Below are 23570 nucleotides of genomic sequence, written 5' to 3' on the forward strand. Positions count from 1 at the left end.
TCATTAATGGTTTAAAAAGCACTCCACTGGGTTTTCTTTTACCTATTCTACAAGGCTATTCCAAATACATAAATAGCCATCTGGGTCCAGTAGCTGCTGTGCCTATGTCCACCACAGAACCACACTGAGTGACAAACCACAAGCTTAAGGATATCAGGATCCAGTTTAGCTACTTGCCCTGGGGGAAGAGAGAAATGAGTCCTCTCTACCCTGTAATGGAGTCCCATCTTAACCCCAGCAGGTGGAGAAGAAATGTACAATAATGTGCTGGACTGTGTGCAGCCACTGTGTCCTGGTCTAGCCATCTGTCTTGATTAATCATCTCTGTGCTAAACTTGTTTGATGATACAAGTGTCATCCTTGCTTGTAGGTATGGAAATACAAAAATCCACAGATACCCCAAACATCAGCAGCATACAGGCATGTACAATTATATCATTACCCCAAGGTACATATGCAGTTTATTCTTTTTTATTAAAGTATTTTTATAGTTGTAGATGGACACAATATCTTTATTTATTTATTTATTTTTATGTGGTGCTGAGGATCAAACCCAGTGCCTCACACTTACGAGGCAGGCTCTCTACCACTGAGCTACAGTCCCAGCCCCTCCAGTTATATTCTTTAAGTTTAAAAGTAGAAACAACATTAACTTGGAAAGTATGAACTGAACTGATATATGGAGAGACAAAACCTTAGGGAAGGCTCTATCTGCTCCAATTCTTCTCTTGGCATCTCTCTTAGTCTTTATTTCTTTCTTTTTAAAATTCATTTATTTGTATGTAGTGCTGAGAATCAACCCAGTGCCTCACACATGTTAGGCAAGCGCTCTAACCACTGGGCCATAGCCTCAGCCCTTCTCTCTTAGTCTTGATGTCTTCAATTCTTTTCAGGTATCACAAGTGACAACGAAAGGGAATAAAGGGGACACAGGCACACTCAGTGTCAAACAAGCAGGCCCCCCCAAAGCAGGAATACAATGCAGTCTCATTTTCCAGATTGTGAAGTGTGCATATTGAGAAAGCTTACAAAAACTCTTTAGCAGGGATTGGCAAAATTGTTCTATAAAGACTCAGATAATTATTTAAGTGTTTATGGGGGAGGGAGGCCATATGGTCTCTTTTAAAAAATTCAACTCTGAGGCTAGGGATGTGGCTCAAGTGGTAGTGCGCTCACCTGGCGTGGCTGCGGCCCGGGGTTCGAACCTCAGCACCACCTAGAAGCAAAGATGTTGTGTCCGCCGAAAAACTAAAAAAATAAATATTAAAAGAATTCTCTCTCTCTCTCTCTCTCTCTCTCTGTCTCTCTCTCTCTCTCTCCTCTCTCTTTAAAAAAATTCAACTCTGCTATTATAGCACAAAAGTAGCCAATAATAAGTAGGCAATAATAAACAAATAAACATGGTTCTGTTGCAACAAAACTTTATTAATAAGGAAAGGTGACCAAGGAGTTTCATTTACAGACTCCTGTAGCAGACTGTAAGAAAATAGAAGCCATCAGGGCTGGCTTCACAGCTTTCAGAGGTTGACAGGGGCTCCATTCTATTTACTCCAGAAAAGGCAAAAATCAATTCTTTTTGTAATGGCATTAGTTTTGTTTTATTGTGTCTTGTGTTTTGATGTTGTGGTAAAGTGATACAGTACTGGGCTTGAACCCAGGTGCACTTGACCACTGTTATATAAACACCCTTTTTTACTTTTTATTTTGAGACAGAATCTTACTAAATTTCCTGGGCTGAGCTCAAATTTGTGATCCTTCCGATTCAGCTTCTCCAGTCACTGGGATTACATTTGTGCCCACTGCACCTGGCTGCTTCTTTCCTCTTTCTGTGTGTATATCTCTAAATGTTTCCATTTTTCTTCTGTCCTCTTGCACTCAAGCCATGAAAGTGTCCAGGCTCTTTCACGTTAATAATTCTCCTCCTTTTCCTTTCTCTTCTTCATCCCTCTCTCCTCCTCCTCCTCTTTTTCTTCCTTTGTTTTGGAGATTGAACCCAGAGGTGCTTAACCACTGAGCGACATCCCCAGCCTATTTTATAGTTTATTGAAATACAGGGTCTCAGGAACTTGCTTAGGGTCTTGCTAAATGTTGAGGCTGGATTTGAACTTAGATCTTCCTGCCTCAGCCTCCTGAGCTGCTGGGATTACAGGTGTGCACCATAGCACCTAGCTTCACATTCATTCTTGCTAACTACTTTCCAGGTCCCTCAGCAGTTCTGGGGTAAAAAGTGATGAACAGTAATGAAAAGATCACTTGTCTGGGTGGGTCCCTGGGCAGAACAAGCAAGCAGTCTGCTGCGTATCTTTGGGAAAATTATCTAAGCTCTCCAAGCCATCCGTTCGTTATCTAATAAATGAGTGAGTTAACTAACTGGCCTGAAATCCCTTCCAGCTGTGAGCTTGTGATTTTAGGAAGCTACAGCATAAACTCTGTGCAACTGTCTGGGGCCATTAATTAAGATGTCACTCACAGACCTTAAGGAAACTGCCAGGAGACAACAGAAATCCATTACGTGATCTGTAACTAGCAACCTTCCTAAGGCCTTCATAGCTGAAGAGCAGAGGGTGCCTGTGATCTCAGAGGATGTGAGACCCAGCACACTAAGGAGAGATGAGGAAGACAATCCATGGAAACCAATTTACATTCTAGGCTCTCATTGTACAGCTACAAAATGCACACAAATATTGACTTAGTTGGAAACAAGATCCCAGGTAACTACTATTGGAAAGTGGGACAACTTCTCCATCAGATCCTCTCATGTGGGGCTTTTCTGGCAATGTAAAAGATACCCTTCAAAGCCCTTCAGATAAATATATGAATAGGTTTGGAGGAAATGTGTCTTTGAGGAGCTAATAAAATAAACTACCAGATCCCAGCATGTGTCAAAGGAAAGCAGTCTCCTCTGAGCTTTTATTGCCTGACTCTGCTAAAGTTGTCTCACTTGTAGTCTAAATAATTAACTTACCCATCCCTAAAGGAGCATTCAGAGAAAAACAAAACCCACTCCTGTCCTCAAGTTCAGGTTTTCACGGCACCCAGGGCAGGCCAGGATGCTGGGAAGCTATCCCAAGCTGAAAACATAGCCTGACTTCAGAGGTTCACTGGGGTTAGTGACCTTCTGAAAAAGGCCAAGAGTTGCTTTTTGTATTTGAGCTAAAGTTTTTTTTTGCAATTTTGAAAGTTTTTTTTAAACCAAATGACACAAACAGCAAAAACAAAGAATGTGCAACAAACTGTCCTCAATCTGATAGAGAAGGTGTCCCACTTTTGTGGTCTGCAAAGCCTAAAATATTTACTCTCTAACTCTTTCCAGGAATAGTATGTCAACCTTTACTCCCCTCCTCCAGGTCCTTTCCCAGCCTTGAGGGAGGCAAGAATGGCTCTGATCAGCTCACTGACAACCCCATCTGAGAGCCCACTCTATGCAGAGAGTATAGTTGTCAGAGCACTGATATTTACAGTCCAGCAAGAAGCTGGCACCATTGTTCACCCCATTAACAAAAAAGAAAGAAAAAGGAAAAATACACTAGGGTGGGGTGAGGGAGACATCAGTCTTTGTTCTACTGTATAAAGAGGTAGGCAGAGAGGGAGGAACTGAAACTAGTCCCAAATCATCTTATTTGCCTACTTGAGGATCAGAAAGTGGCATCATCCCAGTTGATTTCTAATGACACCCTACCCCTAAAGCCCTGGTGATCCCCACCATCACAGAGGCTGCATCCAAGATATCATATGGTGCCAGCTGATCCTCAGCCCTAGACAAAGGCTCCAGCCTACCACCTCAGCAGGTGAATTTGAAGTGACAGGACTTTGTCCAGCCCTACACCCCTTTCAGACTTTCTCCTAGAACCAGAACCTCTGAGAGCATCACAGTCTAAAGACCACAAAAGAGACGGGTCAGAGCAGGTAATGGGGATGCCAACTGAGCACCCCTACTGCAAGTGGGCTGAGTGACCTCTGTGTTATCATGGAGCCTATTTGGAATTTGGGGGGCTTAGGGCAGAGTGGAGACAAAGTGACTCTACATCCTGGTGTGTAAAGATTCTGGTCTATTGCAGATAGGACAACAGTAACCTTGGTCTAAGTGTCTAGCATGTTCCAAGAAATATGTTGCTACTGTGCAGCCAATGCTTTACAGGGTCAGGTGTAATAAGGAAGGTCTAGGTTGGAATTCCAATGTCCACACTAGTGAAAGGCTGCAGTCTTAGAGATTTGAGAGACCAGGCTGTGAGCTCATGGGATAATCATCTCAACCTCAGCACTCTGAGCTCAGTTTCTTCTCTCTCTCTCTCTCTCTCTCTCTCTCTCTCTCTCTCTCTCTCTTTTGGTAATGCTGGGGATCAAACCCAGACCTCTCACATATGCTAGGCAAGTACTCTACTATTGAGTTACATCCACAGCTCTTTTTATTTTGTGACAAGGACTTGCTAAATTTTCCAGGCTGTCTTTAAACTTGTGATCCTCCTGCCTCAGTCCCAGAATTGCTGGGATTAGGTGTGCGCCACCATATTTAGCTTTCTTATCTGTTACAATAAACAAATGAACAGAAACCTGAGGTGCTTGGATGAGGCTGATTCTAAGGACCTGTGCATTCCATACCCAACAACACAGCTCAAACATGCTGTGACTTCACAGATGCTTCATTGCTTTCCTTCCCCAAGTCAATCCAATCCCATCCAAATGAGAGATTACTGGCCTGGCATAAGGAAGAAAGCTTTCCTTCAACTTGTTAGCAGTTTACCATGGAATCAGAGTGGATGGAAAGGTGCTGATTGTGAATTCTCATCTTTGTGCCTTGTGACCAGGGAGTAGCCAAAGAGCTTCAAAAATTCCATCCCCAAACTCCTATCATACCCTCAGCAGGTGGTTCAGAAGTCATGGTTCCATAGACTCTCAATGACCTAAATTATCTATCTTCAATTCCCCAGCCCAACTGGATATTCCTTAAGGGCAGGAATTGTGTCTTGAACTTCTTTGTCTCTAGCAGAGCACAGTTTTCAAGATATGTGGTTGGAGATCCATCCATATCTTCTTAGAGACTTGATTAAAATCAAGAGAGTTAATGCTGAATTTGACATGAAGCATGAGTCCAGGTAAGTGCTGGGTGATGACTGGATGCCATTCTTCAGTCTAAGGCTCAATCAAGCTTCTCCCGTCCAGGCTGTGATCCCTAAGAGCTATTGTGTTACCTAAACAGCAAACAATAGAAGACAAGGTGGATCCATTCCATTGTGCCAGAGACTCTCCAGGATACACAGGTCACATTGCTGCTGGTCCCTTGCTCCTGAAGCAGTCCAGGCTGCAAAAGTGGCCCAGCTGGACAATGCAAACATAAATCAGGCACGCTTTACCCACTATTTGCTTCCAGGTCACTGTACAAATTGCAAGCACAGTGTAGGCTTTATGGGCTACAAACCTAAACATATAATGTGGTGACAAATGTCACAAGCTCTGTGGTGGGTCTCACTCTCATCTAGGCTTAGGTATATTCAGAATGGCTGTCTCCTTTCTCTGCCTACAGATAAGATGCTCTATATCTAGTCAAACTCCCTGCTCCATTTGTTCTGTGCTCTGGAAAAATTGTTGCTTTCTTCAAAACTGTTGAGGCTGCCTTTCTTTCTCTTCTTGTTTGCTTGCCTGTTTGATGTGTGTGGTGATGGGCACGGAATGTAGAAGGCAGTGCCTTGGCTTGCCCCACATTGTCACACATCTGTACAAATGGTGATGACAAAAAGATGCAACTAATTAACCATGACACACATGGAATTGCTAACAACTTTAATAAAATTTTAATTACCCCTTGTTTCATCAGATAGGCAACAAACCATGAAAATAATAAACCTTTTGGGTGCTGTCACAGCAGACAGAACAATTTGACTAGAGGAAGGGAGGTATGAACTGTTTGGAGTTTAGAATTATGGGAATGGGGGGACAGTCCATGGAGAAGTGTTGGGCAGAGTGACTAGTATACCTGGAATTCAGGTAGGAGGAGAGACTCCTCCCTGAATTATCTAGATAGCTTCCCCAATTCCTCACTTTGTTTGTATAGACTTGATGTTTTCCAGAAGCAAACTCGCTATAGGCAAAGAAGAGAAAACAAGGCATATGGACCATCAAAAAATCTGCCAGAAAGACACTCCTGGATTTCTGATCCAGAGCCCTAACACCAGTCCTCAGAGTCTGACTGTACATGGAAGGACCACCTGGGGATGCAGTGAGTATCTCACTGCTCACAGATACCAACTTGGGTCATGCCATCCTGGATCCCCAGGGCTCCTGTGCCCCCTTGGATGCCCCAGGTGAAAGAGGAAGAAGAGGAGTAGAATGAGGTGTCCACCTGGATTCCTTAGTGGGTTTTGACTTTGTGTCCACTGCTGCAGCTCCATCCTGACAGGTCCGGGAGCACCTTACACTCCTCCCCTGGCAGGCAGGGCTCCATCTGACACCACCACCTCTGCAAGATGAGAGAAGCTATTGGGGCAGGAGGCAGGAGTGCAGCTCTAAGCTCTCTGCAAGCACAGCCAGCAGTCAAGAGGGGGGGTGTCTGTGAATGAGGTACACATTTCCACACACCCCTGGCATGGAGTCCTGTGTTTCCCTTGTCTTCTTCCTATTCTGGGATGCCCAGAGAGGAAGAAATGTTGACGCCTGGGGACATAGCCCTACCAACTTTAATCCTACAGGTCCCAGCATCTCACCAAAGACATTGAGGGGGAAAGGAGGCAGGTGAAGTTATCTCTGAGGCAATAATGTCATTGGCACAGAGGTACCAATCTTCAGCTTGGTGTGTGTGAGCTACTATGCACCATGTGCAGAGGTCCACAGACCAGGAGGGCACAAGCTGGCATGCATGTGATCACACTGGGCATGGTTACTCAGATGCCACTTAAGCGTGAGAACAGAAGCCAGAGTGGGTAGGTGGGAAAGGGTGATGTGAAGGAACACACGTGTTCATGTAAAGGCAGGGTTGAGAGTAGAGCATGTGGAAGAGGCTGGGGATAGAGCAGTAGGTGAAGAGCCCACGTCTGAAAGGCTGTGTGTGGCAGAAAGCCTAAAGTATGAGGGAACTTGTCTGTCGGTGTGGGCTGGGCAGTGAGGGACAGCACACAACAAGAGCTTTCCTTGTCTATAACACAGAGATAGTCATATCTGCCCTCCTGTCCCCCCGGGGGTGCCCCATCATTTGAGACTCTGATCATGAAAGCACTGAGATGGGTATGAAATTGGATCCCCCGAAGATGAAAAGGCCCAACCAGACCTCTTTATTTCTCTGCTCAGAGTCTCACTGACCAGGGCCTAGCTTCTCACTCACCATCCACATAGAAGGTCTTTGCCCGCATAGTGCCAGCCACCTGGCTGGAAAAGCAGGAGCATTTTACGGTCTGGGAGTGATCCTCTATGCGGTTCCTGTGGCAGCAGCAGTGAGAAGCGATCACCATACAGGTGCCCTGCTTTACAAAGACTGATGGGGCCAGCCACATCAGATCAGGTCCCCAGCCCAGGCCTCCAGCCCTGCTCCCCTCCCACCCACCTGCTGGTCCTTGAGCCGCTTCTACCTGCTAGGGTGAAGGCCTTTCCTTCCTTCCTTTCTTGTTTGTGTGCGTTGGGTGGAAACTACTAGGGATTGAACCCAAAAGCCCTCTACCACTGAGCCGCACCCCCAGCCTTTTATATTTTATTGGGAGGTGGGGTCTAGCTCAGTTGCTGAGGCTAGCTTCAACTTGCCTCAGCCTCAGAAGTCACTGGGATTACAGGTGTGAACCACTACACCTGGCTGGGGGAAGGTTATTTAAGAGATTTCCAGGGCTTTGGTTTTAGCTCACTGATGGACCACATGCCCAGCAGCATCAAGTCCTGGGTTCGATCCCCAGCATCACACACAGAAAAAATCCAATGGCAGGGGAGAAAGAAGCAGATGAAATCTTCCTGTTCCTCCCCAGTGAAGCCGCACTCATCACCCTTTGGCAGACCCTGGGTCTGAGCAGAAGAAAGCTGAGGTCCGGCACCAGGTCCCGCCCCCACCTCCCTGCTTTCTCAGGCTGAGGGCAAGGGTCCCAGGCAGGGCTTACAGTGCGTGGGGAGGATCATCCACTTATATAGGCTTCAGCCATCCCAGAAGGAAAACTCCAGAATTAGGCCAGGGGGCTAGACTTAAGCCCCCACCCAAGGGCCTCTCTCCCTGCAGAACACCTTCTGGCCTGGAAGGGACAAAGAACAGTGGGTCTGCCCAGGCATCCTCCTGGTGGGAATAGCAGAAGGGAGAAGTTGCCTGGGTGATTAACAAAGGAGGAGTCAGAACCCTGAAATCTATTGATTGTACTTTGCCTCTGAGATCTGCTCACTGTGTGGAACAGGGTGGGGTGTTATCCAGTTTTCCAGTTGTGCTGGAAAACCTCCTTCCCAGTCCCTGCTGCCTTCCCTTAACCTGTGGCAGTTGGAGGCTGTGAGGAAGCAGAGGCCAGGAGGGTCCACAGCCACATCAAGCACAGTGCCAGCAGCCAGTGGCCTGAGTTCCAGTTCTGCATGGCCCTTTCACTCATCCTGTGCAGAGAAGGGCACACCTCACATAGCTCCAGGCAGGAGGGGCTCTCCTAGTGCCCAGCCCCAGTTGCTTCTCTGTGCTATGCCCTCTGGGAGGCAAGGGTGGGTAAGATGCCCACCTTGTCCCCAAGTAGCTGAAAGCCTGGCACAAAGTCACTGTAGGAAGTGATGAATGCCACAGAGAAAAGGGGAGCAGGAAGGGAGGACCTGAGGAGGAAGTGACATTTAAAAGGGGTCTTAGAGCTGGGCACAGTGGCACACTTGTAATCCCAGCTGCTTGCGAGTCTGAGGCAAGAGCATCCAGAGTTCAGAGCCAGCCTCAGCAAAAAGCGAGGTGCTAAGCAACTCAGTGAGACCCTGTCTCTAAATAAAGTATTAAATAGGGCTGTGGATGTGGCTCAGTGGTTGAGTGCCCCTGAGTTCAATCCCTGGTATCTCCCCAAAATTAAAAAAAAATGGGCTGTGGTGTGGGAGGAACAATCATGCTAACTCCCATTTTTTTTTTCAGTTCTTAACCCAGGCATGCTCTTGAATCCTTCATGACTATTCCAAAAAGTAGGATAGTTATTACCAATTTTATAGATGAGCAAATGGAAACTCAAAAAGTCTGGACATAACCCAAACAGCCACCAGTGAGGACTGGCTAAATACATTGAAGAGAATCTGGGCAGTCTCTTCCAAACAGCTGTGGAAACACAATGGAAAATGCTTTATTTAATGATGCATGCAGTGATTTCCAATGATAATACACTGTTAAGAGGGAGCAGCAACATGTGGGATGATGTGTATAAAATGTGTAAAAGAGAGGGATTATTTATGCTGCTTGAATAGGCATAAACTAGCTCTGGAGCCACATGTGGTGGTCTGTACATGTAAATCTCAGCAACTCTGGAGGCTGAGGCAGGATTGCAAGTTGGATGTCAGCCAGGGCAACTTAGTGAGAACTTGTCTCAAAATACAATAAAAAGGGCATGCACTTCAGAGGCCAGATAAGTCTGGCTGAATATTCCTTAAATGGTGTGTCCTGCAGTGTCCTGTTAGTAGGTTCTATACTAGGCTCCGATGTCATTGGTGTAGGATCCATATTTTAATACTGTTCCTAAAGTTTCATTTAATACCAAGATGTCTTTGACTTGATTTTATTCTTTGTAATTCTAGAAATGAGATTGTAGTTTAGCCATTACTGATATTTTTAAAAAGGGATATGATTTCTTGCACAGCGCTTCAAAAGAGAAACAAGCTTCGGTTCTCAATGCTGACCTTTCTTTTTCAGGTACAAGTTTTCTAGCTCAGACAACTGAGAAAAACTATAGACCATTCTTGAGGAATTGGTTACACGTTGATTTTCTATATTGCAGGCAGATTGGGATGTGATGGGTGGTGTGTAGGCAGATACAGGATCTGACAACCTGGGAGGTTCTGTACTAAAATGTTACTTTGTATCAGTTTCAGTACAACAAAATAAAAGACAATTTCAGAAAAAAATAATTAAAAATAGAAAGGGCCAAGGAAGTAGCTGGCAATAGAGTAGCCCTGAGTTCAATCACTAATACCGAGAGCACGCGCACGCGCACACACACACACACACATACACACACAAAAAACACCAAACCAAACCAAACCTCAGCAAACAAAAATGTCAAAAAATTAGCTATGAAAAAAAAAACAGGAATAACATTGTTTGCCATTAAGAAGGAAAGGTGGTTGGCTGAGAAAAAAGATGACTTATTTTTCTACCAATTTCTTTTTTACTCCCTATTTATTTTTTCCTTTTTTGTACCAGGAATTGGACCCAGGGATACTTAACCATTGAGCCACATTCCCTGCCCCACCCTTTTTATATTTATTTATTTATTGTTTGTTTGTTTGATTTGAGAAAGAGTCTTTTGAAATTGCTTAAGGCCTCCTTATGTTGCTGAGGATGACCTTGAACTTGCATCTTCCTGCCTCAGGGAGTTGCTGGGTTAACAGGTGTACACCACCATACCAGGCTCTTTTTAATTTTTTGAGTTTCAAACCTGGGGAATGTAGTGGCCATTTAATTTAAACAATATTTAAATCAAAAAATGAAAATGAAAAATGGGGGTGGCAGGGACCAGAACCCAGCAATCTTCCCTATGCCCACCTACCACCTTGCTTCTGAGCCAAACTCTCTTCCCCTTTCCTTCTCTTCCTCCATCCTTGGTGGTTCAAACTCCTAAATCTGTTCCAGAGAGTCACTAGAAATGGAGGTAATTCCATCTGGAAAGTAGAAGTACACAAAGGCTGGGAGCTGCCCAGCCACAGATGGGGGCAAAATCAGTCTCAGGAGGCATCAGGGTCTCAAGCTCAGGGATAGACCCGGGTCACTCCCTCTGTTGCTCACCTAGCCCCTTGGGTCACTGCTGACCTCCCTCAAGTGCCAGAACAATTCTGAGAGTATTAGGGATCAACCAAATGCCAGGAACCTGCTGCCATATTAGAATAAAATGTCTGATGTCTGCCCACCCCTCACACTTCAAATCTTCAACTGTTTCTTCACTTACCTTTTGTTAGGATCTTTTAGATTCAGTCTGCTCATCTGCTGGTCTCAGACTCACTCCACCTGGACAAGTAGGAAAAATTTCAGTGAGTTGTGAGGTCCAGAGGGAGCCCGGGCCCTGGTCTGGTTGGGTAAAGGAAAGCTTGGGAGAAGGCAAGGGGGTGGGCTGGCCAGAGTACAGTTATGAAGCTGTTCTAGGCAGGGGCAGAGTCTCTTCTTCTGGATTGGGAATGGCCCTTACAGAGTCAGGATGAGCCTGGGACCAGTGGTCAGGGAGCTTCAATGTCACAGGAGTGAAGCAGTGGGGGAGGGGTCTAAGAATCAGCATTGTCATCTCTCTGATCTTGGGACAGAGCTGAGGATCAGGGGAGGGTTCTAATCAGAATCTGCCAGATCGATTCCTGCTGGGATAGACCTCTGGGGAGGATTCCCGAGCCCTGAATCCTCTTTGCCTCTACCACCAATTTCCCATGGCACTTGCTTCCTGGACTTACATACAGCTGGCTCAGTTCTGCCACTGTCACCCTCTTTCACTCCACAGAGCCAGAATGGGGGTTCAGCAGGTCTCTGAACTGCAGGCCACAGCTCCTCAACACCTTCTCCTAAGTACTCCTCCTTTTTCAGCCTCCTAAGGAGGCAGAAGTGAAACGCAGAATGGTGAGGCCCTGGAAGGAAGAGAACCCTCTTTCCTAGCTCCCAGCAACAAGGGTCCTACAAAGGGGAATGAAGGTGTTCAGAGGAAGTGATGGCAATATCCTGGAGATAGTTAAGCTCCCACCTATCTGGATGTATCTCTTTCCTGAATAGGTCTCTCCTCTCTCCACCCCTATCAGGAAACCTCATTTCAACTATTAGAAATGCAGCTTCTCCCAGGGGAGGGGTGCTGGGGATTGAACCCAGGGCCTCAGGAATGCGAGACAAGGGCTCTACTACTGAGCTACATGCTTAGCCTGTCTCAGGTGATCTTGTTTCTGAGCTTACAGACCCTTCAATCCAACTCACCTGGTCTCTCTTATGAACCCCAAGACTCAAAAGACCTGGGGGAGGGGAGAGGATTGGGGCTAGAGGAAGCTGCAGAAAGCTTCTGGGAATGTTTCTTCAACTTCTATGCTCTACCTCAGTTTCCCAGCCTGTTTCCCCCCTCTGCTCCAACCCATGCTATAGTGAGACTGAGTGAGCACGCTGCACACCAACAAGGAGTAGAAGACGTGAACCACAAGAACCTCCAACCTTCCCCAACCTACCCTCACCCAACTCCAGTGTCCATTCAGATCTCAAAAATTCTGAGCACTCTCACAGGGACCTACCTGCCCTACAGCGGTGACCACTGTTCAACCTGCTGGCCTGAGGTCCGCGCTGCCTCTGAACCTCGACCAAGACTCAGGGAGCACACACTGTTGGGTGCGGCCAGGTTGAATGCCCCCCAGTCCAGGTCTCTGTCTGCGTCCCTCACCAATTTGCTGCACCCTCAGGATGGCAGGGCTCTGGCCAAACTTGCATCACAGACGAGAGCCCTGGGCCTGGCTCTGATCAGTCGGACCCTCTTCAATCCTCCCGTCTGAAGGCTGGGGAGTGTGCTGCGGCCACTGCAGCCTTGGCGCCGGTGCCGCCCCACTCATCCACCCTGGGCCAGCACCACTGCTTCCTTCAGGACAGACTCAAGACAGGAGGAGGGAGGGAAGAACTACTGGCCCCTATGGTCAGATAGGTAACCCCGAGGAAGTTCTCCCAAACCTGAAGGCCTCCTGATGCCTAGTTCTGCGGCTTAGGGGAAGGAGGTGATGCTAGGAGGTGAAGGGCAGCGGCGGGGTGGAGGTGGCAGTGGGGTGCTGGAAGTGAGAAGTCATTGCCCGGACCTGCAAGATGTCTTGAGCTTTGAAGATTCCAGAACTGCATTGTTCAGTGGGGTAGTCGCTAGCCGCATTTTATTTAAATTTAAATCTAAACTCATTAAAATTTTACATAGCACTCAAACGCTATTTAAAGTGACCAGTAGCCACAAGAAACCAGGTACAAGTGCATTGGGCAGAGCAGATATAGAACATTCCCACGGTTGCACAAAGTTTTTCCCTGTCCTCCTCCTACTAGGGCTTGATCAAGGGGCCCTCTACTGGAGTTACATCCCTGGTCCTTTTTATTTTGAAAGGAGGTCTTTTTTTGAAGGGGATATATATGTATGTGTATATTTATAAGTGTATATATGTATATATATATATATATGATTTGTTTTTAGATATACATGACAGTAGGGTGTATAGATGAGAGCTGGCCTCAAACTTGTGATCGTCCTGCCTCAGTCTCTGGAATCAACAGGATTACAAACAATCACCATTAGACCCAGCGACAAAGTTATTTTCAGAAGTCCTCTCCTAGATTGATATCTGGAAGGCAATATTTCTACCCCAGAAATGGTACCCTTAGTGTCAGGCAGGAGGGGTATAATAGCCTGGTGAATGGTCCCTATGGATGATGAGTGTGAGTCTCAACTTGGGAACCAAATTCTGGGACCCAGTGTCTGCATCAGAAAAAAAATTGTTATATAATTTCCACTGTAGATTTATTTATTTAGGTACTGGAGATTGGACCTAGGGGTGCTTTACCACTGAGATACATCCCCAGTCCTTTTTATTTTTTTTTTACTTTGAGACAGGGTCTCACTAAGTTGCTTAGGGCCTTGTTAAATTGCTGGGGCTGGCCTCCAACTTGCCATTTTCCTTCCAAGCCACTGGGATTACAGGCATGCATCACTATGCCTAGCAATAGTATAATTCTTTGCAAGGTTATGTTTTGTATGTGAAAAGTACTAGAAAAATAAAGGCAAAGAGATTCTGTAAGTTTTTCTCTTCATATGAAGGATATACCTCTTACTGTAACAGGGCTCTGGGGTTGGAGTAATGTGGAGGGAAAAGGCAAGGAGGAAGAAATGGTAAGCAAACTATCCCTGAAACACCAAATAATAAAAATAATAGGCCCTGAACCCCTGCATGTGGACTGTGAAAAAGGGGCCTGCCTTGAGGCTCTCTAGTTCCCCCTTATGGCTAGACATTATCAGTTTGAACTAAGGAAAACATCCCACAGATTTGCTTTATCCCATCCTGCTAACTTTATCCTCTCACCTTCTGCCACCTTGGGATGGGTAAGGGCGATGACTGCATTACCGGATCTGGGACAGTCTGAGGATGGAGGAGGTGCGATCGTGTCAGGAATGGGTGGGTGGCTCAGGGAGATAAAAGTCTTAGGGTCTGGGTAGGCTGGAGTGCTGTGCAACAACCCACAGATGCTGCCAACTTCCCTGGGGATCATCTGGTACAGAAGCAAGGGGTCTCCAGGCCCTAGCTCTGTGGCCTATTTTTGCAGCCACTCCATAGATGCTGGGAAGAGCAGGGAATAAGAAGCTGTGTGACTGTGAGAAGTGATAAGTAAACTGTCCCAGAAACATTGAATAATAAAAATAGCTAGGAGTCATATTTTTCTTCAGTCTTTGACCTGGCAGTGATGTTATGTCATTTATCAAAGAACTGATTCCCATTTTTCCTCAAACAGGAGGGGAACACCCATAACAAGCAGCAGTGTATTCTTTGTCCCTGTCTTTGCTGCTCTGTGGGGTCTGATGTTTTCTCCCTCTTGTGACTTCATTTGATCTGGCTTTCTGCCCAAATCTTGGGCATAATTACAACAAATAGATACACCTGAGTGACTATTGTAAGCAAGGAAAGCCACCTCTTCTGGAAGCACAGTTTAGCCTGGGGGACAGAGTATGCTATTTTCAGGAAGCATTCAGTGGACAGAGCTCAGAGGTAGGGTCCCTATAATGAACTTGATTCCAGTGTCCCGTGATGGCTAGCCCAACTTGCATTAGGGCACAGAGAACTTGACCTCATTTGAACTGTATTTTGGGTGGGTGTACCTGGGACCTAAAATGATCTATTCCCTGATACCGTGTTTAGAAATAGAGCCCTTCCCAGGTCAGGTCAGTACCACCTTCCTCCAGGAGGCAGAAAGCAGAAAGAATAAGCATCCCACCTGGTACTTGGTCTAGTTTCAGTCCTGGAGCAAGTGGGCTTTTAATACGCCAAGGCAGGAGTTTAACCTGGCCTCTGTCTCCCCCTGGTGGCAGAGCACTTGCCCAGCATTCCAGGACTCCCCAACCTCTGCGTAAAGAAGAGAAAGGCAGAGGAGGAACCTCATCCCTCTAACTGCTGTCATCTTCTCCCTAACTCTCCCTCCCTGATTCAGAGAAATCAACTTGATTCTCAAGTCAGAACCGGGTTTTGGTATCAGGAGACTGACGTGGTTATGAATCTCTCAATGGCCTATGATCTCTTCTGGCATGCCATATTAAATGACAGGTACATCTAGTCCCGTCTCATTTGTAAAATGGGAGTGATAAATTGGTGTATAGAATGTGCTTTGTAAAAGGCCTACTGCCCAGTAGGTCTTCTATAAATGGTATTTATTTATTATATTACGTTGTTATCCTTATTAACTGATGAGAAGTCTAAATCTGAGTGTACAGGGAAGGTTCTGAGAAAGTAAGTGGGGTAGGAGTGGCAACCGCTCTCCCACACGGGGAAGTGGCCTTTAGAGATAACAGTACCATTAAGAGCTCAGGAATTTACCCCGGCTCTCTGATCCAAGGTGATGAGCTGTGACCTGCATGGTTACCATTGCCTCCACTCTGCACCAGCTCGCTGCTCTCGCTCTCACTCCAGTAGCTCCAGAGGTGTTGTCACACCAGCTGTTTCACACCCAGCGGCCCTGAAGAGGCTGTTTGGATCTGAGGTCATCAGCTTCGTTGCAGCCTGACCACCCTGAACCAGGAGCGGGGAGACCGCCTCCCCCACCCTCGTCACAATAGGGAAGGTCTATTTGATGTCTCTCCTACAGCACCACTAAAGTAAAATTTCCTTCTCTCAGACCTTTCCCACAACAAACCCATCTCCCTCTGAGAAATTGCAGCTGGACGAAGACAGAATAAGGTGGAGAAGAGATCGGGAGCCATTGGGGCGGTTCCCGGGGTGGCCTAGAGCTAGGGGAAGTTCTTCCCCTCACAGTCCCAACCAGGCAGGGAGCCAATGGCCTCAAAGGACCAACAGGGGTAAGCACCGCCCACGCTGAGCCCTAGGGTCAGGGTCTGAGAGAGGCGGGGCCACAGCCGAGGGCGGGGCCAAGAAGCAGCAGGCTAAAACTGGTGCGCTCTGCGGTGGCTCACCTGGTGAGCTCTGGGGGTGCTTCACCTCCGCGCACCAAATCCCCAGACCTGCCCAGCATGACCTCCGCGCCACTGAATGCAGCTACAGAAACGCCCAAGAGCCCTCCAGCGAGGCCAGGAAGCGAGAGCTGGGCGTCAGCGAAGACCTTAGAGGCTCCAGCGAGCGTCTCCAGACCGACCTTTCTGCAGCTGAGTCCTGGGGGCTGCGACGGCGCCGACGACCATGTGGGCTGGGCGGGCTGGGCTGTGCAAAGCCCTCTGGACCGGGGCCGCCGCCTGCCCTGGAGCACTGGCTACACTGAGTGAACGCCCTCCCAGGGCACCCAAACCTGAATGGGACTACCACTTCTCCCCAACTCTGCATCCCCGCTCCAGGGATGCGCCCCGCGTGTGGCGCTTGGAGCCGTGAACCCCCGTTTCCCGGGACCTTTGCTATCCTCTGGGCTTTGGGCACCACCCGCTCCGGGACCTCTCTTCAATCCTGTGCAGCCTGAATCACCTTCCTCAGGACCTTGTAACTCGTTGATAACCCTCACTCTCTCCTCTCAAAACCCCGTTTTTTAACAGAGCTGAGGGGGTGGGGGGGGCTCTGCCAAGGATGAGTTCGCCAGGTCCTAATCACAGCTCTGCAGGTTAAAGGCTAAGGAACTGCGGGGTGAGGGCGGTTGTTCAAAAAGGAGCGGAGTTCCTTCTAACCAGGGGATAGGGGTTGGAAAGACTATCAGCAGCTTCCAGCCCTAGAGCCCCAGTTCCCTGTCCCTCTTACGTTCCCCTCCCCCTCCACACCCAGAAATAGTCCAACACCAGAAGGCCGCCGGCCTCCCAGAGTGGGGGAGGGGGCAGCCTACTGCAGTGGGAGGGTACCTTTTGGATTGGACTTATTGGTGCAGCAGATAAAGGAAATAGACCCCTTGATCAGGACATCGGGCGTGCTTCTAGGCTACATGGATTTTTTAAATGCATCTACCAGAAAAGCTAACCCTGAGGGAGATGGGGACACTGAGATCGCTGAGAAAGGTGGCTGGTGGTCTCATGTCCCCACCACCACCTCTTTTAACTTCCTACAAGGGAGAAGTTTGTGGTTAAGTGGCTCCTTCCCAGTCCAGGTGGTCCTATACTCTTACTCTACTTTCAATTCCTCTTTCAGGATCTGGGCTGAAGCACTTCCTCACTACCAAACAGGCAGAAACTTTTGCTGGGTAGTTTTAAGGTGAGGGTGGGTGTGCCCATGAGTTGTGGAATGCTGGGGACAAAGTACTGGGAGAACTGATTGACGTTGGAGATGGAATGTAGGGTCTTGGCGAGCAGAGAAGTAAAGCTTCTTACCCTCATCTTGCCTCTTCCAGCAGAACCTCTGAGGGAGCCTCTTTTGCCAAGTAAGGGGGGATCTGAGGCAGGCAGGTGCTACTGTCTACCTTTCTATGAAGTAGGGCCTGCCACCAAGACAGTATTCCTCATCAGCTCTCCCTGCTCCTTTTCTCTCTGGTCTGGATACCAAGTGGCTGTGACCTTTCTCAGCTTGGCCAGCCGACAGGGGAGGATGTGTATATGTCTAAGGTGGGGGTTATTCCAGGACCTGGTCTGGTGTCCAACCTGATGTGGTCACTCTGGCCTGGCAGTGTCATCAACACTGGCAAGAGCCAGCACAATGAGGACCAGGCTTGCTGTGAAGTGGTGTATGTGGAAGGATGGAGGGGTGTTACAGGGGCCCCTAGGAAGCCTAGCCAAAGCCCAGTAAGACCTCACCCCTTCTCTTAGCCTCCAGAGACACAGACACTCGTCCTGAGGGATACCAGGCATCTGGTTTTATTTCTGAAACTGGGAAGAACTGCCTCCTAACTCACTAGCTTTCTGTGTTTGCCACAGAACCCTTACGTGGCATTGATTCCTGCCATGTCAGATGAATGTTTACTTTTCTACTTCAAATGTAGATGTTCGTGTATTATGGATAATTTAATTAATTACTGATACTGATTTTTGCATCTTTTATCTTCAGAATTTGGCTTTCTTGAGGGTCTCCTTTCTTTTGACACATAGTGTGCCCTGGGTGAATAAGTGAATAAATCTAATTTGCCTGTAATGTCAACCTCTCTAATATTTATTGGATGCCTACAGTCTTGTTCTATACTATACTATACACACACACACACACACACACACACACACACACACACACATACACACACACACACACACACACACACACACACACACAGAGAGAGATTTACTCTCCTTCAACTTTTTCCCCACCAGGGACTCAGCTTCTATTATTGGGGCTTGTTGGATGGACAGGCCAGTGGTGGAGCTGCCGAAATGGCCTCACGGCTCCTGCATCGCCACATCCGGGAGCAACTAAAGGACCTAGGAGAAACACTTCAAGACCACTCACCACCTCCCCTCTGCCTCCCATGCACCTCAGGGACCCCAGGTTCCTCTGATTCTACTCACTTGATTGGTCCTCAGTCCTGCTGGTCTTCACAGAAGGAAGTGACCCATGAAAGCCTGGTAGTAGGGGCCATTGAGAATGCCTTCTAGCTCATGGTGAGCGGGTGGCCCAGGACAAAGGCTGGCTAGGCAGACACTCTGGCCAACTCTGTGTGAGAGCCAGGTGGCCTCAGGGACTGACCCTGAGAACCCACAACACTATTGAGAGCCAGAGCAGAGTTTGGTTTTGAGGGGAGGCAGAAGGAGTAGTTACCCCCATGTGTTTCACTATTTTTCCAGTTGTGGTTTGGGTGTGCCAGATGATTTCTGCAGATGGGAGTGGGGAGGGTGACTCGGTGTCTGCAAACACTTCTTTTACTCTCCTCCCTCTTGACCCTTCCTCACTTGACAGGATGAGCAGATGGCTTGGGAGCAGGAGTGTCATGGCCAACAAGTAGAGGGGGGCTGCTGTGCACTGGTTGTGGTGTACCTGCTAGGCAAGGTGTATGTGGTCAATGCAGGTGACAGCAGGTATGAAGGAGAAGGGCTTTAAAAGTGGCTACAAGGAGCCATACACTCTAGGATGGAGGGATAGAAGAGTGAGGTGGTGGGGTTCAAAGTCAAATATTGGACTTGGCATGGTGGCACATGCCTGTAATCCCAGAAACTCAGGAGGCTGAGGCAGAAGGATCACAAGCTCAAGATCAACCTCAGAACTTTAGTGAGACCCTATAATAAATTGGGTCTCAAAATAAAATCAAAATGGCTGGGGATATAGCTCAGTGGTAAAGCTGCCCTGGGTTCAATCCCCTGTACTGTAAAAAAAAATAAAATATTTAAAGAAACCCTAAAGATTGAAGAAGCTTGGAGGACCATAGATATAAAGAAAGGCCTTATATATCCACAAGGAGATAAAGATGGAGTCCTGGGTAAGAAATCCTAAGCAGAAGGCCTGGTCCCTCTGGAATTATCCATGAAGGGGGCTGAGGAGAGCCAGGCCTTTTCTGTCTCTGGGCAGGGCCATCATTGTCCGGAATGGTGAAATCATTCCAATGTTTGGGAGTCTACCCCGGAGACTGAGCGCCAGCATCTTCAGCTGCTTGTAAGTAGAAAACGAACTTCCCACCCACATCGTTTACTGGTTCTTGTGCCTCTCTGCACTCTTGTTTCTGAGAACATCCCCCCAACCCTATTCTCTCTCTGTCTCTCTCTGTCTCTCTCTCTGTCTCTCTTTCTCTCTCTCTCTCTCTCTCTCTCTCTCTCTCTCTCTCTCTTTCTCTCTCTCTCTCTCTCTCTCTCTCTCTCTCTCACACACACACACACACACACACACCACCACCACCACCACCACCACCACCACTACCACCAAACACAGAACACTCCCTACTGGAAGCTTCTTGGGAAGGCGGCTGTTGGGCTCTTGAGTGCAGGGCTGAGCCCAGGGGATAATGCTACAGGAAGGAGTCTGAGATGGTTTGCAGCACCCATCGTGGCCCCAGCTGAGGAAGGAAGTAAAATCAGAGGTGGGGGGAGGGAACAGAAAAGGCCCCTGGGCTCTGGAACTGGACTACCTGGATACTGAATCCTGGTTTGTTGTTCTCTGCTAATTATGTGACCTTTGACAATTCCTTAACCTCTCTGTGCAGTAATAGTTCCTGCCCCATGGGTTGTTTTGAAGAGTAACTGAGTTAATGTGTGTATCAGAATAGTGTGTAGCATGTGGACCTTTACTTAAAGGTCTGCTATAATAAATATCATCACAGGTGGCACACCTGTGATTCCTGCAACTCGGGAGCCCGAGGCAGGAAGAGCATAAGTTCAATGACAGCCTCAAAAAATTAGCAAGACCCTGTCTCAGAATAAAAATTAAAAAGGGCTGGGGATGTAGCTCAGTGGTAAAGCACCCCTCAGTTTAATCCCCATTAGTGCAAAAGAAGAAAAAAATTAACACTATCTATATATTGTACTAGGGTACGCTGTGAGTGTAACACCCTCTGGCCCTTTGCTCTGTCTGGCCATTCTCAACCCCAGGGCTTCCTGAAACCAGAGCTGCTGGGTGGTGAATTCACCCACCTTGAGTTCCCCTGCAGAGCTCAGCCCAAGGAGCTGGGGCAGAGGATGCTCTACCGGGACCAGAACATGACTGGCTGGTAACACTTCCCTCAGAGCTGGGTCGTTCCCATGGCAACCCAACCAGTCCCTCACCAGTAGCAAAGTGGAAGCTGAAGGCTGGGCCAGGCTGGGAGTTGGGGGATGGGGCCGTTCTAAGGGGTATGTGTGTGGGTGTCCAGCTCCTAGAAGAGAGGAGGCTTTGATGCCTAGGTGATGCCTCTACTTCCCCCCTCCCCAGAGCCTACAAAAAGATCCCGTTGGAGGACCTCAGGTTTCCTCTGGTCTGTGGGGAGGGCAAAAAGTTAAAATCCACGGTAGAGGTGGGAGAGGGCAGGAGGACCCACCACAATTTGTCTAGGGAGGTTGAGGTTCTACCTGAGGTTAGGTGTGCGAGGGCTGTGTGGTTTCAGAGAGCCTGGCAGAGATCTAAATAGCTTTCCCCTTCCATGTTTCCCTCAGGCCCGAGTGATGGCCACTATTGGGGTAACCTGGGGATTGGGAGACCACAACCTTAATGTCTGCAGATCCACCCTGCCCATCAAGCCTTTCCTCTCCTGCTTCCCTGAGGTGAGCTGTATGGGGGCCTCCTTAACTATACCTTCCCTCCTCTGTGGGTCTCAAGCTGGCTTTCATCCAGGGTCCTTTTATCCCCAAGCTTCCTGTCCAGCAAACTCCACACCTCAATCCTCCCTGTACTCTTTCCCCACCAGGTTCAAGTATATGACCTGACACAGTATGAGCACTTCCCAGACGATTTGCTAGTCCTGGGAACAGATGACATATTGGATGTCACCAATGATTGTGAGGTAGCTGCCACTGTGGACAGGGTGCTGTAGGCCTAAGAACCCAATGACCCCAGCAGGTAGGGGTTGCATGATATGATGGTAAGGGGATGGCACTGGCAAAGGAAAGGGCAAAGGGAAGCAATGCTTGAGGACCCCATGTGGGCCTCCGTGTCTATATTACCATATACATGAATCTGCACATGTGCTCCTGGCAGGTATACAGCTCTGGCCCAAGCTCTGGTCCTGGGGGCACGGGGCACCCCCCCGGGACCATGGCTGTCATCTCCCTAACAACAAGCTGAATTTCGGGGATGACATCTCAGTCTTTGTCATCCCCCTAGGAAGGCCGGGCAGTTACTCCTGAGGGGATCAGCCCATCCCTCCCACCACCACCCAGCCTCTCCATGCTTACCCCTCTCTCAGCCCAAATTCTGCAGTTGTCTTCCTTTAGTGGCAGTTTAACCCAAAAAGGGATATCCACTAGACCCAGAATTACAGCTTTTGGCAAATAAACCTGGTGGATAAAGGTGAGTGTCTTCATTTGCTTTAATTAGAAACTAAAAGTTAAGGAAAAGTTCTGTGCTGTGGTGGAAAGGACATCAGGACAGCCCCCCCAAAATGAATTTTTTTCCAAGTTCTTCTTTCTGCCCTCTCCTCTCCTCAATCCACTCACTTGCCCTAAGTGTTCTCAGACACTTCTGTATCTTCATCCATCTGCTGATGTTTCTTCCAAATTGGGCTCTCTTCCCAAATCTTTCCTGAGCTTTAGATTCATACATACCAATCATCTCCCAAATATTTCCGTGAAAACCCACTGACGCTTCACCTCAACACACCTCAATCCACTATTTTCCCCACAGCATGTTACTTCTCCTACTTCGTCTTCTCAAAGAGCATCAGCTTGGCTGCTCAAATTAGAAATATTGGAGTTGGTAACCCTTTAATTTCCTCTTCATCATGCTAATCATCACTAAGTACCATCATGTGCTATATGATGTCAATGAGCTGCATTTATGATGGTATACACCATATAGCCTTGGTGTGTAGTAGGCTATGCCTTCTCAGTTTGTGTAAGTACACTTTATGATGTTTACACAACAATAAAATTGCCTAATGATGCATTTTTTATATCCCCATCATTAAATGATGCATGACTGTATTGTTGAATATATACATTTATGTATCCGTGTGTGTGTACCTTTTCCCACATATCTTCACTCCCACTGTCACCTCCTTATTTTTTCATTATATTAGTTTCCTAACTCTAGCAGCTCATTGCTGTACCTGAGAAAAATTCACAGTCAACTCCTAGACATGGCATATAAGGACCTTCATGGTCTGTCTCTGTTTCCTTCTCCAGCCTCATCTTCCATCACCATCACTGTCTTCTGGGGAGTTCCCATGACTCTGTAGGCCTGCAGTACCTTCAATTTGTTATTTAAAATATACACATCAACCTAATTTGAATACTTCATTTGTTCTTCAGGGCTGGGCATCCCATAGCTAATGCATTCTCTCCACCCCCCAACAGCAAATGCCTCCTGTATGGCCGCCTGCAAGAGTTGTCCATAGGGAATGGCAATTAAGAGCAAGGTCTCTAGAGTCCATTGGTTTGAATTCTAGGACCAGACCCAACATCAACTCTGTAATCTCTCTGAGCCCCCATTTGTTTTCTCAGTAAAATGGAGATAACACTACTAGGCCATCAGGTTATTGTGAGGACTGAAATAGTTAATGTGTATAGAGTCAGGTTCCCCAAGCATTAGATATCTTGAGATTGTCTGTAGTCCTCATTTAGACTATAAATTATTTGAAGGCATAAATCAATCTTCAGCACATAGCTCTCACTTCATACTGAGTGAACTATTGAGTGGATTAAGAGGCCTGGGGTCCAAACTGCTCTTGAGCTCAGTTTTCTCATTTACCAAATGCGTTGGCTGTACTTCAGATCTTTAAAGTCTGTAATACTTCTAAC

General features: G+C 47.5%; 2 protein-coding genes and 1 pseudogene across 2 annotated transcripts in view; 2 read left to right on the forward strand and 1 right to left on the reverse strand.

Annotated features, from left to right (window-relative positions):
• LOC144371462 (uncharacterized) overlaps positions 1-23570 on the forward strand; it is a 431923-nt gene that overhangs the window by 148852 nt on the left and 259501 nt on the right.
• LOC144371387 (chemokine-like protein TAFA-3) lies at positions 6347-8540 on the reverse strand. Its single transcript, XM_078033721.1, has 3 exons — positions 8426-8540; positions 7313-7462; positions 6347-6471 (listed from the first exon to the last, which is right to left on the reverse strand). The coding sequence occupies exons 1-3, from the start codon at positions 8538-8540 to the stop codon at positions 6347-6349; spliced, it is 390 nt and encodes a 129-aa protein (XP_077889847.1).
• On the forward strand, positions 18588-21959 carry LOC144371319 (protein phosphatase 1J-like; annotated as a pseudogene).

Source organism: Ictidomys tridecemlineatus, chromosome 16 (assembly GCF_052094955.1).
Source record: "Ictidomys tridecemlineatus isolate mIctTri1 chromosome 16, mIctTri1.hap1, whole genome shotgun sequence".
Classification (NCBI taxonomy): domain Eukaryota; kingdom Metazoa; phylum Chordata; class Mammalia; order Rodentia; family Sciuridae; genus Ictidomys; species Ictidomys tridecemlineatus.

Coding starts and splice junctions, on each gene's coding strand:
- LOC144371387 (XM_078033721.1), bottom strand. CDS start 8,540: ATGAGTGAAAGGGCCATGCAGAACTGGAACTCAGGCCACTGGCTGCTG. Junction 7,463..8,425: donor ACAGCCTCCAACTGCCACAG/GTTAAGGGAAGG, acceptor TGGCCCCATCAG/TCTTTGTAAAGCAGGGCACC. Junction 6,472..7,312: donor AAAGACCTTCTATGTGGATG/GTGAGTGAGAAG, acceptor CTGCCCCAATAG/CTTCTCTCATCTTGCAGAGG.